This window comes from Ailuropoda melanoleuca, chromosome 1 (assembly GCF_002007445.2).
Source record: "Ailuropoda melanoleuca isolate Jingjing chromosome 1, ASM200744v2, whole genome shotgun sequence".
In the NCBI taxonomy this organism is placed as follows: domain Eukaryota; kingdom Metazoa; phylum Chordata; class Mammalia; order Carnivora; family Ursidae; genus Ailuropoda; species Ailuropoda melanoleuca.
This window is the reverse complement of record NC_048218.1, coordinates 138210461-138226121: the sequence shown is the minus strand read 5'-3', so window position 1 is coordinate 138226121 and position 15661 is coordinate 138210461. Positions and strand designations below refer to the sequence as shown.

General features: G+C 40.4%; 1 protein-coding gene across 2 annotated transcripts in view; it reads left to right on the top strand.

The window, feature by feature from the left end:
• Window positions 1–1731: 1731 nt before the first annotated feature.
• The window catches only part of ABCB1 (ATP binding cassette subfamily B member 1), a 100615-nt gene continuing 86685 nt past the window's right edge, over window positions 1732–15661 (top strand). The window contains exons 1-3 of one of the 2 annotated variants that reach the window (XM_019809991.2): window positions 1732–1868; window positions 2292–2362; window positions 7784–7835. In XM_019809991.2, the coding sequence (XP_019665550.2) occupies window positions 2298–2362; window positions 7784–7835 (117 nt within the window). In that variant the 5' untranslated portion in view covers window positions 1732–1868; window positions 2292–2297. Of the gene's footprint in view, window positions 1869–2289; window positions 2363–7781; window positions 7836–15661 lie in introns of those variants that run through there. The other variant, XM_034667264.1, reaches the window with a different exon arrangement.

The window sequence follows — 15661 nt, the reverse complement described above, 5'->3', positions numbered from 1 at the left end:
TTCTTGATAGAGGTTTTCACTTGAAGTTCAAGCCTGTAGACATAGTATTACCATAATATTATACCTAAAAAAAATATCCTAGATTGTTTTAGGGAGGATTTCAGGTCGTTTACACGGATACATAAAATATAACAAGACTGCATAAACTAAAAGCAGGACAAAGTAAAACAACAGTGGATACAGAGAGCAGGGTCATGAATGAATCAGATTAAAAATGGATGTGACAAAGATGGAAGCGTTATACATTTGCCCCAGGTGGACCACAGGGTTGGTGATAGGCCTTTAACCAGTGAACCAACGCTGTTCCATGCATATCCAATTACAACATAGAGAAAATTAGTGGCCTGTTAGAAAATCTAATTTACAGCTTGCAAAGAAGCTTGACTATATGGCTAAGAAAAAAAAATCAAGGCAGAGGATATTTGGTAAAAGGTGAAAGTTTTGCTTTGCAGTATGATTTTCTTAAAGAAAGTAGGGGAAGTACACTATGCAGAAATAAACAAATAAATAAATAAATAAATAAATAAAATACAAGGTTTTTCTTCTTTTAAACTTTTGCAGGTAGCTGAGAGGCACAGGTGTAGGTCAGAGAATGAAGACTAAAGGTGACGAAAACATCTATTTCTCCTAGGTTTTTTTAATTTAATTTTATTTATTTATTCGACAGAGATAGAGACAGCCAGCGAGAGAGGGAACACAAGCAGGGGGAATGGGAGAGGAAGAAGCAGGCTCATAGCAGAAGAGCCTGATGTGGGGCTCGATCCTGTAACGCCAGGATCACGCCCTGAGCCGAAGGCAGACACTTAAGCGCTGTGCCACCCAGGCGCCCCTCTCCTAAGTTTATAAGAAGAAAAGCTCTGATGTGAGTTAAGACTGTTTCATGAATTTTTATTGTGAAGATTGCACTTACTTTTCATCAACGTGAAAAAACAGTAGACAAAAAATAGTAAATGGTAGCAGTAAACATCGAATTAAATTACAATTAAGTAATATGCTAAAGTACACGATACTTTTTAAAAAAATAATCCGAATTAAAATATGAGTTTAGAAACGCTTTGGAGAAAACGTGGGCATTGATCTGATGGCTAAAATCTGTTAAGGTCATATACTTTTAAATATTTTTACCCTGAAATATCCGTTTCCATTTACATACTAAAAATCTTCCTATTTCCTTTCATTTATCTTCAAACAAAAGGTGAACAGCTACACCTCAGAAACTGCCAAACATACTAAAGAAAGGCTTGCAGAAAATTTTCACCTGGCTTTTTTTACAGGTGCTGCTCGCAAGGAAAGTTTAACCTGCGTTAACTACAGAACGGGCGAGGTCGGAGATTGTTTTATCAACTTCTCAGACGCAATGACAAAGAAAATTTCTCTTATCTACTTGAGACCCATGGAAACGATTGGGTTTCACTGGAAATTAATGAATATAAATATCTCCATGGGTATGGAGCGTTATGGAGACATGTAGAGACATGACTATAACTATGAAGTGTCCCCCATGATTCAGCCGATAACCATTTCTCTCTTGGCTCTTCTACTGAGGAGCAACAGAAAGGAGAGGACATTCCTCCTGCAAATCCAATCTGTTTCGTAACGCGTCTTGCAATCAGCTTGCGGGCGAGCAGGGCCGGGACCTCGCCGGAGTGGTGAGGCTGATTGGCTGGGCACAGGAGCGCCGGGGTGTGGGCTGTGCGCTCTCGCCTCACTCCTAGGGACGCAGGAAACCCGGGCGCGTTCGAGCAGCGGCTCCTCCTGGCTCTAAGGAGCCGAGGCCGTTGTTCGCGTCCTTCGGGTCTTTCCTTTAAAATCTGACTCTCTTCTTCCAAAAGTCACATCTTCGTGGAGGTTCCGAAGGAAAGCCCGAGGTAGGGGCGCGCGAAGCTGAGGGCTAGATGGGGACAGGTTCGCGGAAGGGTCGGGTCCCCCAATTTCCTGAGCTTGGTCCCTGTGGGAGAAGGGCTTCGGAGGGGAGGGTGGAGGAGAGTCGTCTTGGCAAGTCCCCCGGGGAGTCGCTGAGGCACCCCAGCCCACAGTCTTCGGCGCTCGCCGCGCGCGCCGGGTAATGCTGCCCGGAGCGCGCAGAGCCGGCGCGCTGCGGAGAGCGGGTGTCTGAGCCGGCGGCAGGTGCCCGGGGCAAGCATCACCGCCCGGAGAGGAGCAGGGCCGGAGCCGCAGAGGCGGCGGCCAAAGTCCGGGATGCGCCGCCGCCCTCCAGCTGCCCGCCTGGAGTGTCACCTCCGCGTCCTGCGGGTTCCCCATCTGACCCATGGCCTGTGGTTTCTCCTCAGGTCACGATGGATCTTGAAGGAGGCCATAATGGAAGAGCAGAGAAGAACTTCTTGAAAATGGGCAAAAAAAGGTAGCCAGTTTGTTTCACTTTCATACTTTACGTGGCTTGAGAAATTTGGGAGATGTATTTCTAGTCTCCAGCTCTGAAGTAAATGGAGATGATATTTTTAACCTTAAACGCAAGTGGGTTTTCTGCAGAAGTTCACTGGTTGAGTGGAGGACAGCGTTCACACATTCCCACGGCTTTGGTGAGCTTCTTCCTCGGCCTTCCTGCCCCCCACACGGCAGTGCTCTTACATCCTTTTCTGTGGTTTATGAACTTTCTGCTTTACGAGAGCTGCTGATCGCCCACGTTCCCGAACATGTGCTGCTTGCGCTGTGCTCCGTGGTCCAGTCTCTTGCTTCTGGTAAAACATAAACATTCTGGTCACAGAAACATTGCATGTTTGTGGCATGGCAGATGGGACAGAAGGCCACAACTACATGTAGGTGGTAATGTTTTTTGTTTTTTTTAAAAAAAGCAATGACTATCTGACCTTTATAAAAGAAATTCTGAAAAGAGAAAACTGCAGTACCAAGGAAGCTACTAGCATTGTGTGAAATTATTGGTAATGGAACCACATAGGGAAATTTTAAGTAAATTGTTATCACAGTGCAATGTCCATACAGGAAATTTTAAACTTTGCTCAATAGGTTCGTTCTTAGTTGTAAATTGTAATAAAAATTTAAAAATAAAATAAGTATACTAATATTATTTGGAACCAAGCTTTTCAGTGTAAAAGAAAAATACAAATAGGGACATCAAATAAGTTTTAAAAAATAATGTTAAATTTGAAATGGACTTCGGTATGAACTCAGAATTTTTAAAATAGTTCACTTTCTACCCACTGAAGGGGACAGTAGCAGTGAGCACACTTATTGCCAGATCTTGGTTTCTGAATATCATTCCTTGCTAAATGGAGTTTGTATTCTATGGAGAAATGGCTAATTACAACCATGGATGTTGGGGTTGGGTGAGGGGCAGATACAAAATGAGCCTGGACTATCTTGTTGTTCAAAAACAATTGTCAAAAAGAGCACAAGAGCTGGCTTCACTGTACTTGATTGTGAAATACTGTATACAGTATAGTCCATGAATCTTTAATAAAATTCTGAAATGAAGAGGGAAACAAAAAAGGTGGGAAGAGGTAGTGAGAATAAAGGACTATTTTTTACAGAAAAATGCCAGCTATCGTATTGGAATCTTCATTGTTATCATTGATCCTGGCAAGGATTGTTATACGTCTTAAGCCAGTCAGAGAAAAGTTGTATCTAAGAATTATCCCAAATTTTTGCTAGGAAGAAAGAAAGTGGGGATTTTGAGTGGAGAGATTTTTGCAGTTGGCAATCTTAACCAAGTGATCAGACCTGGCATCACTCCTGGTGGAGTCCTGTGTTAGTGACAGGACACCACCTAGGAAGTACGTTTGCAAAAACATTGAGTCTGAATCCTATCAAGCTTCTAGACTGATGCTGTCCAATAGAAATATAATGTGACCCCCATTTGTAATTGTTAATTTTCCAGTAGCAACATTAAAAAAGTATAAAAGAAACAAGTGAAATTAATTTTGAAAGTATATTCTAAAGAAGCCAGAATATCTAAAATATTATTTCTATATGTAATCAAAATTATTGATATATTTTGCATTCTCTTTTTCACACCAAGTCCTCAAATCGGCTGTGCATTTTATACTTACTGCACATCTCAATTTGGACTCAGTTTGACACTGACATCCAAGATGCGGGACAGTCTGCAAGAGATCTTGTTACTATAGAAAGTCAATGTGGGTGGAGGGGGCAGAAGGACTTTTTGATTTAAAAAAGAGGCTAAAGAGGGGCGCCTGGATGGCTCAGTCATTAAGCGTCTGCCTTCGGCTCAGGGCATGGTCCCGGAGTCCTGGGATTGAGCCCCACATCGGGCTCCTCCGCTGGGAGCCTGCTTCTTCCTCTCCCACTCCCCCTGCCTCTGTTCCCTCTTTCACTGGCTCTCTCTCTGTCAAATAAATAAATAAAATCTTTAAAAAAAATAGAATAAAAAAGAGACTAAAGAGACAAAACCATCCAATACAATGTGTGAAACTTGATTACATCTAAGTTCAAAATCAAAACAGGAGAAAGCTATAGAAAACATTCTTGGGAAATTTGAAAGTAGATTGGATATTAGTTGATATAAAAATTGCTATTAGTTTTCTGAAATGTGAAAATGGTAGGAAAATGTGAAGTTCCATGATGTTTGCAACTTACTTTCAAATGGCTCAGCAAAATATTAACAATGATAATGTATACTTACTTACATTCATAAAGAACATATGGTCAAAATGTTAACAGTTGTTGAATCTAGGTGAATTTTGTGTGCGTAGTCATTATTAGTGTTCTTTCAATTTTTCTCTTTGAAAGTTTTCTATACACAAAAAGAAAAAGACTCTGTGTAGTGGAAGGAAGATATTGCCCTTTTTGTTTTTAGGTTGCTTGTTTGTTTTGTTTGATACCTTAAAGAACTCTGTCCTTAATACACAAACACGTAAGGATATTGGAGTCAGAAGTACTGAGGGTATGTGGAAGGAAATGGTAAAGAAATTTGTTGGAGCCTGCACCTACCTTCATTTTATTATTGGTTCTTCCCATGCCTGCAGACTTCTTTTAAACAAAAAATTGTTTTTTAGGTATGTAATTCTTATTAAGCTGTGCTCATCATCACTGATTAAAAAGAAAAAGCAAAAAGAAAATTGTTTTCTGCTTGCGATGAGAACTCTTAGGATCTATTCCTAACAGCTTTCATATGTGTCATACAGCACTGTTCACTGTACTCATCATGTCATACATTGCACCCGTGGGACTGCCTTATCTTTGTACCTTTGTATCAAATTCCTCTAGTCTCCACCCCTTTCAGCCTCTGATAACCATGAATCTGATCTCTTGTTCTATGAGGTTCTTTTTTAAAACTATATGTTCTAAACTGGAATTATAAAGAAGCATGTGGCTTTGCTAATATATATAATGCTTGGATGATAGTATCATTTGGAATATATGTATTTCTAAAGGTCTGATAAGTGACTTGCCTTTTCTAAGTCCTGTGTTTCAAGCTGATGAAGATAAATTAATGATCTAGTAGGGATGAGAGATCAATGTGGAAAAACATTTTTTTTTTAAAGATTTTATTTATTTATTTGACAGAGATAGAGACAGCCAGCGAGAGAGGGAACACAAGCAGGGGGAGTGGGAGAGGAAGAAGCAGGCTTATAGCGGAGGAGCCTGATGTGGGGCCCGATCCCATAACGCCAGGATCACGCCCTGAGCTGAAGTCAGACGCTTAACTGCTGTGCCACCCAGGTGCCCCATGGAAAAGCATTTCTATAGAATGCAGTATCTTAGAAGTCTGAGGTTGCACTGAATAATAACTTAGTGTTTAGGGGATAGGCTTTTCCGTTTAAACTTGGCTCTATTCCAGCTGTGTGACCTCGGACAAGTTCGTGAACTCTCTTCACCTGCAGTTTTCTCAGCTCTGACCGAAGGACAAAAATGTGTCTGCCTCACGGAGATTGAGATAAGATTAAATGAGATTGTGTATGGGAAGTGTTTACTTAGCCAGTATTTGAAATATTATAAAATTTCCAGAGTAGGAGCAGTTTTAGAGAATGAAAAATAAATAAAAGGCTTGGAGCTAAAATTCAATTATGTGTGACTGCTTTTTTCCTCTCATCCTGGTTCCAGAGATACTGAAACCATGCTTTACTGGGAATAGGGTGGGACCAATTTGAAGAGTTATGTTTGTGTGTTTTGTGTTTTTTTATGTCCATCTAACATCACTTTAAAGCCAAATATGGGGTAAGCTGTGGATTTTTTTTCCTTTAGAAGTCTCTTTAATTCTTTGACCTCATTTAGCATAAATAACAAAGACAAAGATGAATTTACTTTCGAACTTGAAAGTCTGTATAAAAATAATGTGATTCGTCTCTGGAATAGTCTTTTGTTTGTACACATGAAAATAAAGATGCAGAGGACACTTTTGGTCAGTTTGTTTTCATAGGTGGCCGTCACACAGAGTGGAAAACAGCTTATAGCTAGAGTTGTGTGAATTTGTGCTCAAAGTAATAATTAGCCTTCTTATTCCTGAGGACAGCTTTCTGACAGTTTACAGACCATCTTTTTTGATCATAGCTTTTCTAGATTGAATTTATTGCCGTAATGGTACATTTAGGGCTCCAGACATCCTTTCAGAATTAGATTGGCTCATAGAGAATGATTTAATTACCTTTCTTCTTAGGTTAGTTTACGCCCAGCATCTGATTGCCACTACTCTCTATTCGTAGAGAGAATGATTAAGGATACTATGTAGGTAGTACGTAGATAGACTATCTACTGCTAGAATTGCTTAGATGATAATTAAGAGAATTAACTCTGGAAAACATGAATGATTTTCTAATTACAGGTTTTCCTTAACTTACCATGGGGTATTTCCCCATAACCCCATTGTGAGTTAAAAATATCCTAAGTTGAAAATGCCTTGAATACACCTAACCTACTAAACACCACAGTTTAGCCTAACCTACCCTAACCTACCCTAAACATGCTCAGAACACTTACATTAGCCCAGAGTTGGGCAAAATCATCTAACGCAAACCCTGTTTTATAATAAAGTGTTGAATAGCTCATGTGATCTATTGAATACTGTACTGAAAAGCAGCATGGTTGTATGGGTACAGAATAGTTTTAAGTGTATGGGTTATTTACCCTTATGCTCTCACAGCTGACTGGGAGCTGTAGGTCACTGCTGCTGCCGAGCATCCCCAGAGAGTACTGTACTGCACACTGCTCGGCAGGGAAAACATGCAACTTCCAGACTGGAGATATAGTTTCTACTGAATGCATAACACTATCTTACCATTCTGAAGTCAAACCATTGTAAGTCTGGGACTGTCCATAGAATAAAAACAGGAAGCTCTCTTTTTTTAATTATTATTTTTAAAGATTTTATACATTTGAGAGAAAGAGCACAAGCAGGGGGGTGGGGCAGGGGGAGAAGGAGAAGCAGACTCCCCACTGAGCAGGCAGCCCAACCCAGGGCTTGATCCCAGGACTCTGGGATTATGACCTGAGCCAAAGGCAAATGCTTAACCATCTGAGCCACCCAGGTACCCCAGCATTATTTCTAATAATTGCAAAAATTGTATGTCTGTGTATTCATCATAGAAAATTAGGAAATACCAAAGGTACAAAGAAGAAAATACTTTGATAGAAATCTCAATACCCAGTGATAACCACATATACAGATTTCTAAGATAGATGTAAATATTTTCAAACTTCATAAATGGAATCATCCTATTAATGTATATTTTTATGGAATAGTAGAGACATGTTTTTTTGTCCTATTTGTTATTTAATATAGGATCTACGTTAATTTGGTCCTTTAAAAATTTACATAATTTTGTGTAATCCTGTTGCTGTTTTTCAGTAAAAAAGATGAGAAGAAAGAAAAGAAACCAACTGTCAGCACATTTGCAATGGTGAGTCTGAATTTATTCAGTGTTCAAAATGCTTTGGAAATTTGACTTCTTCCCTAGAAAAGAGATATTTCATCTGGTATAATATTTTCTTGGAGCATATGTTAATGGAGAGGTAAAATTAATAGGTTTAATTTAGCTTGTTTTCAGCAGAATGCCAATTATAATATGCCATATAAATTGAGACTCAACAGCCACTCTTCTTGGCCTACATTTCAGTATTCTGTTAATTTTTTATGTGGCCAGTGGTCTGTTACCTATGCAAGCCCTTCCCCCAGGGATGGTCTCAGCCATCTAGATAGAGGAAACCAGCCCCATGGAGTGTGGTGCTAACAGGATACAAGGCTCCTTGTCATCAGTAGCTCTCAAATTCTGGCAGGTTTGAGATCAAAGTCTCAGGCATCCAAAAAATAGAAGTTAGCAGTGCATTACTTATTACTATGAACTTAGTATATGTCATTATTCCTCTGTGCTGCATAACTGATAATCTCGAATTTGAAAACCTTTATATAATTCTTTATCTCATTTTCTGGTTGCATGGTGGTTGCTTAGAAGCTTCTCTTTAATCAGACTTGCAGTAAGGCAGGGATTTTATAGATGAGGCTGGATGATGGTCTCTTTCTACCTGGATCCTTCTTTTTTTCTTTCCCAAGAACCTGGAACACTACTGAACCAATTAAGTCTGGCAGTGAGTGCCTATTTCATAATCCAGTCATAATACACCAGATATTTTTTGAATGTCCATGGTGGGGGAGGGATAGGCTATCTTGTAAAATGGATATTAGCAAATTGAATATAAAAACAAGTATAGGCAGGAAAAAAACAGTTGCCTGACTTTGACACTGGGGACTCTGTGGTTATCTTACATGAACATCTTCTTGCCCTAAAGTTGCTCTGGCTACGGTTTCAAACGTTTGTCCTATCTCTCCTCTCTGGAATATTTTGGGAATGAAACTATATATTTGGGTCATTCTCAAAAAGACTACTCAGGTGGGAGTGCCTGAGTAGTTCAGTAGGTTAAGTCTCTGACTCTTGATTTCAGCTCAGGTTCATGATCTCAGGGCCGTGGGATTGAGCCCCATGTTGGGGTCCGTGCCCAGCGCAGAGTCTGTTTGGGATTCTCTCTCTCCCTCTGCCCTTCTCCCTGCTCATGCATGCTCACTCGCTCACTCACTCTCTCTCTAATATAAATAAATCTTAAAAAAAAAAAAAGACTACTCTGGTGAGCAAGGGACAGGTTTTGTTTTATATACTTATCTATTAAAAGAAACTTTTATGTTCACGTAGGGTTTATTCCCAAGATTTAATTTCAGTTTTGTCATTTTGAGACCAAAATGTTTATCTTTTGTAGTTTAGTTTTTATTATTCGTAGCTTAAATTTTTTAAAAAAGTCTTATTTTAGAAAATCTAACGGATCTAATATAGAGAGGTAATAATATCAATACAATTTAAGCCACCAAAGAATAAAAATCTGGAGTTTAAATGTGAGAGAATAACAACACATACAGTACTATATGCTATGTGTTGTTCTAAGTTTATAGAACTCATTTAACTGTTACAACTTCCTTTGAGACTGAGACCAGACATATCAGCTTGCCCACTTGATATACAACAGGGCCAGGATTCAAACCTGTAAAGTTCATGCTCTCAATCACATTGCTCAGGATGGCATAGGGGGAATATATTGTAAGCCTTTCGATGAAGAGCTGCACTATTTATGTGGCTTTTCCTCATGTCTTTTTCCCAAGGAGTTGACCCAGAAAACTGGACTGAACTTGTATGTAAAACCTATAGACAGGAGGACACATGCAGAACGTTTAACGGTATAGTGCTGATCTTATCAGCTAAGACAAAAACTCATGTGTCAGGACTCCTTAAGAACCCTGGGCTTGATGATTGACTAGGAAGACTGACTCTCAGGACTCAGCATGTTGTCATACTTGTGATACTCATGGCTAAGATATTACAGCAAAAGGATACAAAGCAAAATCAACAAGGGGAAAAGGAAAGAGGGAGGCAGAGGTCCAGGAGAAACCAGGCATAAGCTCCCAGAGACTTCGCCCATGGAGTCACACTTAATTCTCCCAGCAATAAATTGTGACGACTATGAAATGCTATCAGACAAGCTCATCAGAAACTCAGCACTCTAAGTTTATACTAGCGGCTGATCACATAGGCATGGCATATACCAGAATTCCAGACTCATAGAAGGAAGGCAGGTATTCAGCACAAAGCACTTTGTACAAATAATTTGGCCACTTTCATCAGTTAGGTGATGTTAACTCACACCAAATCCAAGTTCTGGATGCCCACTAAGGGCCAGCCTTGAACACAGGTCTTTCGAAACAGCAAATCTCAGGCTTACAGCATTGACTTATTTCTACTATGAGACTTTTTGGTAGTCTTGAGAAAGTGATGAAAAAGAGCTAAGTAATATATAAGTTTTTCTACAAGCATTTTTAAAAATATTGGGCCTACTTTCAACAGAACAAGAAACATAAAAGGAGGATAAAATCTAAAGCAAGTAAGGCAATGGGACAGATGGAAATCAGGACAGGAAAAAATACAAGTGGGGCTACAGTTCCTATGCAAAGCCCTCCTGAAAGACTACATGCTCTTGACAGGAAGGTGTTGCAGATTCAACTCTGAGCATTCTACTTCGTGTATCTTATAGAAAAATTATTTTTTTTCAAAATAGAGAACATAGCTATTATCTATCTAGTACTTCCACTGTGCCAGGTACTTGCTAAGCACAGGTACCCAATGATGTACCAGCTCTGTCTAGTGTTGTTCTTACACTAGATGATGAAACAGACTCAGAGAAGATAAGCAGTTCAAAGTCACAGATTTATGTCGTTAGTAAGAGGGCTGGCCCAGAATTTGCCATAATCTGCTTACTCCAGAGCTAGAGGATTTTTTTTTTCTTTTTTTAATATTTTATTTATTTATTTGAGACAGAGAGGGAGAGTGATGGGGGAGGGGCAGAGGGAGAAGGAGAAGCCAACTCCCCACTGAGCAGGGAGCCTGACTTGGGGCTCGATCCCAGGTCTTTGAGATTATGACCTGAGCCTAAGGCAGGTGCTTAACTCACTGAGCTACCCAGGCACGCCTCCAGAGTTAGAGCGTTTAACAACTTTAATCATTTATGATAGTTTATGATCGGCTAAGCTTTTATCTGACTGGATTCAAAGAGTTCTTTTTTCATGCTATTATCTTCTGGCCACCTGGTCATTTCTCAGACATTGGAGATTTCACCACCAGGATCAGTGTCTCCCTTTCCACTCCCAGAGCTCCTACCACCTTGGGTAACTTTTATGGTGTTCCGGATAACAGCTCCTTGACCTTCACAAGTGCGGTCATCTGTTTCTTCCCTTCACCCCAGCTGTCTGCTTGTGTACTTACATCCTGAATATTATTGTGATTTGAAACTATTGTGCCTCCAATGTGACTGATTGAAGCAGCAGCTTCAATCAGTTAGCCATCTCCTTTCTTTTCAATCTGCTCATTATTCTCTCTGGATATGTGGCCCATTGACCCATCACTTTTCCATCAGCCCCTTCTCCTGCCCAAACTATAAGCATCCTTTCACTTGTCGTCTGTTACACAAAGGCCAAGCAAAATCTCCGTCTGCTTTCTTGCTTTCCTTCACCTGATTTTTTTTTTAAAGATTTTATTTATTTATTTTACAGAGATAGAGACAGCCAGCGAGAGAGGGAACACAAGCAGGGGGAGTGGGAGAGGAAGAAGCAGGCTCATAGCGGAGGAGCCTGATGTGGGGCTCGATCCCATAACGCCGGGATCACGCCCTGAGCCGAAGGCAGACGCTTAACCGCTGTGCCACCCAGGCGCCCCACCTTCACTTGATTCTTGTAGCACACCTCACAACAGGGTGTATTCCTAGCCGAAATCCTACTCCTACTCTTCTCACTGTGTCAAACCTCTACACTTTTCAGATTTCCCACTTCTCTTCTTACCCCTTTGGTGGATGAGCTCTCCTTTTATTTCACAAACAGAATGGAAGTCACCTGACTAAAGTTCATCCCTTCCAATCTACAAGCATCTCTCTCCCTGGATCAGATCCTTCCTCTTTCCTTCCTAATGTAACAGAGGAAGAATCTGGGTCTTAAAACTAATCACTCATTTGGAGCACCTGGGTGGCTCAGTCAGTTAAGCATCCGACTCTTGATTTCAGCTCAGGTCATGATCTCAGGGTCATGAGATCGAGTCCCATGTCAGGCTCTGCACTGAGCGTAGAGCCTGCTTGAGATTCTCTCTCTCCCTCTTCCCCTCCCTGCCCCCACATGCACTCTCACACTTTGTCTCTTGAGAAAAAATGTAACTTACTCATTTGTACTTTGACTCCCACCCACATCCTCTGCCTTCTCAAGGACCTTATATTACTATTATCATTATCCTTTCTCTTCTGTATCTACAGTCTCTCCCTCTCTACTGGGTCTTTCCCATTGGCATTTACATGGGAGGTGTCCTCACTTTCGCTAACACCATCCTTCAAGCCACCCCTCTCTTGCTTGCTTGACACACAGAAGCTGCCTTTACTTGTGTCAGTTTCACTGTGCATTCACTTCTTAACATATTATAACTTGGCTTCAGTTTCCACCACTCATCAAATTCAGTACACATGTCTTGATTCCATCTTGACTTTCAAGTAGTGCTTGACACTGTCCACCATATTCTTTCTTGTCTTTGCTTCCATGATGCTACAGTCTGCTGATTTTGTCTTATCTCTCTTTTTAATATTTTTTTTTTTAAGATTTTATTTATTCATTCGACAGAGATAGAGACAGCCAGCGAGAGAGGGAACGCAAGCAGGGGGAGTGGGAGAGGAAGAAGCAGGCTCCCAGTGGAGGAGCCTGATGTGGGGCTCGATCTCATAACGCTGGGATCACGCCCTGAGCCGAAGGCAGACGCTTAACCGCTGTGCCACCCAGGCGCCCCTCTTTTTAATATTTTTTAAAAAAAGATTTTATTTCTTTATTTGACAGAAAGAGAGCACAAGCAGAGGGAGAGGGAGACATAGGTTCCCCACTGAGCAGGGAGCCCGATGTGGGGCTCGATCCCAGGACCCTGGGATCATGACCTGAGCCAAAGGCAGATGCTTAACCAACTGAGCCACCTGGGTGCCCCTCTCTTATCTCTTTTGTTCTTTTGTCATCTTAGTCTGTGAAGTTAGAGTTCCTTAACCCCTTATCCCAGAACTCAGTACATTTTTGTACTTTCACACAGGCATTTCCAAATTGTTTTCATGCAGAACTTCTTTCTCATTTGAGTTCCATTCCACACAGTTTTAGTATCTTCTCTCCATTTGCAATGGTTTCCTTTACCAATTTGTAGTTACTTTTGTTCCTCCATTGAGGATGTTGGCATTTAATTACTTCTACTTCTCTCAACTATGCTCTCATTATTCTTCTGTTTGGGTAACCTTAATAATGACTCCTAGGCCTGATGTTCTCTGACCTTTTCAATTCCAACAACCTTCACTCCTACTCTGCTTAAGTAAATTACACTTGTGAACAAGGACCTTGGGTTTATCACCTGGGTGGACTCCCATCTAAGAAGCTGTAAACTCAGAGGTGTCAGTCTTCAACTTTTCAACCTCAATTTTTGATTCCTTCTAGTTTAGCCTTTTATCTTTGTTATCTTTTTCAGACTTTGTGTATTCATTTCCTATTGCTATTGTAATAAAGTACCACTAATTCAGTGTCTTAAAACAATACAAATTTATTACCTTATAGTTCTGGGGCCAGAAGTCTCACTGGGCTAAAATCAAGGAGTCAGAAGAGGAGAATCCCTTTTGGAGGCTCTAAGATAGAATGTTTCCTCCCCACCACCTCAGCTTTTAGGCTGTCTGCCCTCCTAGACTTATGGCCTCTTCCTGTATCCCTCTAACCTCTTCAGTCATCATTTTTCCTGCCACTGAGTCTGAACCCCCTGGCTCCCTCTTGTAAGGATCCTTGTCATTACATTTGGTCCACTTAGATAATACAGGATAATCACTCTATCTCAAGACCCTTAACATCTGTAAAGTCCTTTTTACCATGTAAGGAAACATTCACAGGTTCCTGGGATTAGCATATGACATGTTTATGGGGCAGGTGCATTATTCTGCCTATCACACCTGGTCAAGGCTTTCCTCTCTCAACCACTCTCTATTGCTGGTCCCCTTACTCCATTTCTGCTCTTCTAAAAGCCATTCTATCTATATTAACCACATCAAATCTCCTCAGTTCCTGCCTTTCCTTTGCATTTTGTTGGGAAGTTTAGAGTAAAACCCAGACTCCCTCCTCTGGCTATAAAGGCTTTGTGTAATCTGTCCTCTGGCTCACCTTTGACCTCGTTGCAGACAAATCTCCTGCACTCTGCTCTTGCCGCAGTGATAATTCAGTTTGGTCCTTGAGATACACAAAACTTCTGTTCACCACAGGACCTTTGCATTTGCTCTTCCTGCCTGGGAGGCTCAGTCTCCAAATCATCCAGTGACTAACTGTATCCTTCCTGTCATTGAGGTCTCAGCTCAGATGTCTTCTCAGACCAGCCAGTCTAAGCCAGCTGACCCTGCCTGTCATTGTGATCTAAGCTCCACGAGAGAAGGAGTTTTTGTATGTTTGTTTCACTAGGTACTCCTAATGCTTAGTATAGGAACTTAGATACTGAGTGAATGTTGACTACATCAATTCCCCCTTTTACTATATGCATTAGAGTGTATACTATATGACGACAGGTAGCTTATCTTTTTCACTGTTGTTGTCAGTATCTAGAACCAAACCTGACCCTTATTAGTTTCTTAACAAATATCTTTTGAATGTTGAATGAATGAATAAATTAATGGATTCATTGACTTCCTTCTCCAACCCAGGCACCAGGGTACGGGCATGTTAACCATCAAGCCTGCTGAATATCACCTAAACCACTCTCCTTTGTGTATCAGCCTTCCTTCTCTGTGGTTCTGGCTCACCCCTCCTCTCTTCCTTATCAGTATCTAGCCAAACATTTTCTATTTTCTTGTATTTAAAGGCTCTGATTATAATTAGTTTAGGCCTCTGTCTTACATTTCACCTGATGTGTTACAACATTTTTTTTGTCTCCTTCACTATAAACTACTGAAGTCGTGTTAATTTTTATATTTTCTACACCTGTAACATTACCTGCTTATATAAAATATTATTATATTGTATACCTAATTAAAGTTTATTTAATTCTCATTTTCATCCTCACAACCAGTATGCGAGGCTTGCTGCATGTATGAATATTTTCCTCATTTTATAAATGTAGATCCTGAGATATTATTAAGAGATTATTTTCCCCAAACTCCCCTTCCTAGTGAGTGATAGAGCTAGGACATTTCACTGAGTCCTTTGTGCTACTCAGCCTAGTGTTACTACTTTCCTCAAATCTTACTGCTTTGTCTTCAGAGATCAATCTTGCCTCATGTCACAAATAAACATGAGGTTCTGAACTCTGTCAGCTTTGTCCTTGTTCTTGGGAACTTGTTTATATCTGTGACTACTCCTAACTCATCCCTTCTCTCTTGAGGTGAAGCAATGTATCTTTGCCTGTTTGGGAACCATTTTCCCTTTACCAGGTTTTATTTGAAGACTTTCAAACATATGGAAAAGTAGAACAATAAAATTCATGCTTAGATACCCATTGTCTATATCTAACAACTCTTAACATTTTGCCTCCCATTTCACCTGAAGTCACACATTTTGTGATGTTTCATACGTAACTGCCTGTTGATGTACCTCAAAAATTTTCCTACATGTTTTCCTACATGTTTTTAATAAAACATAATATAATGATCATATTTAACA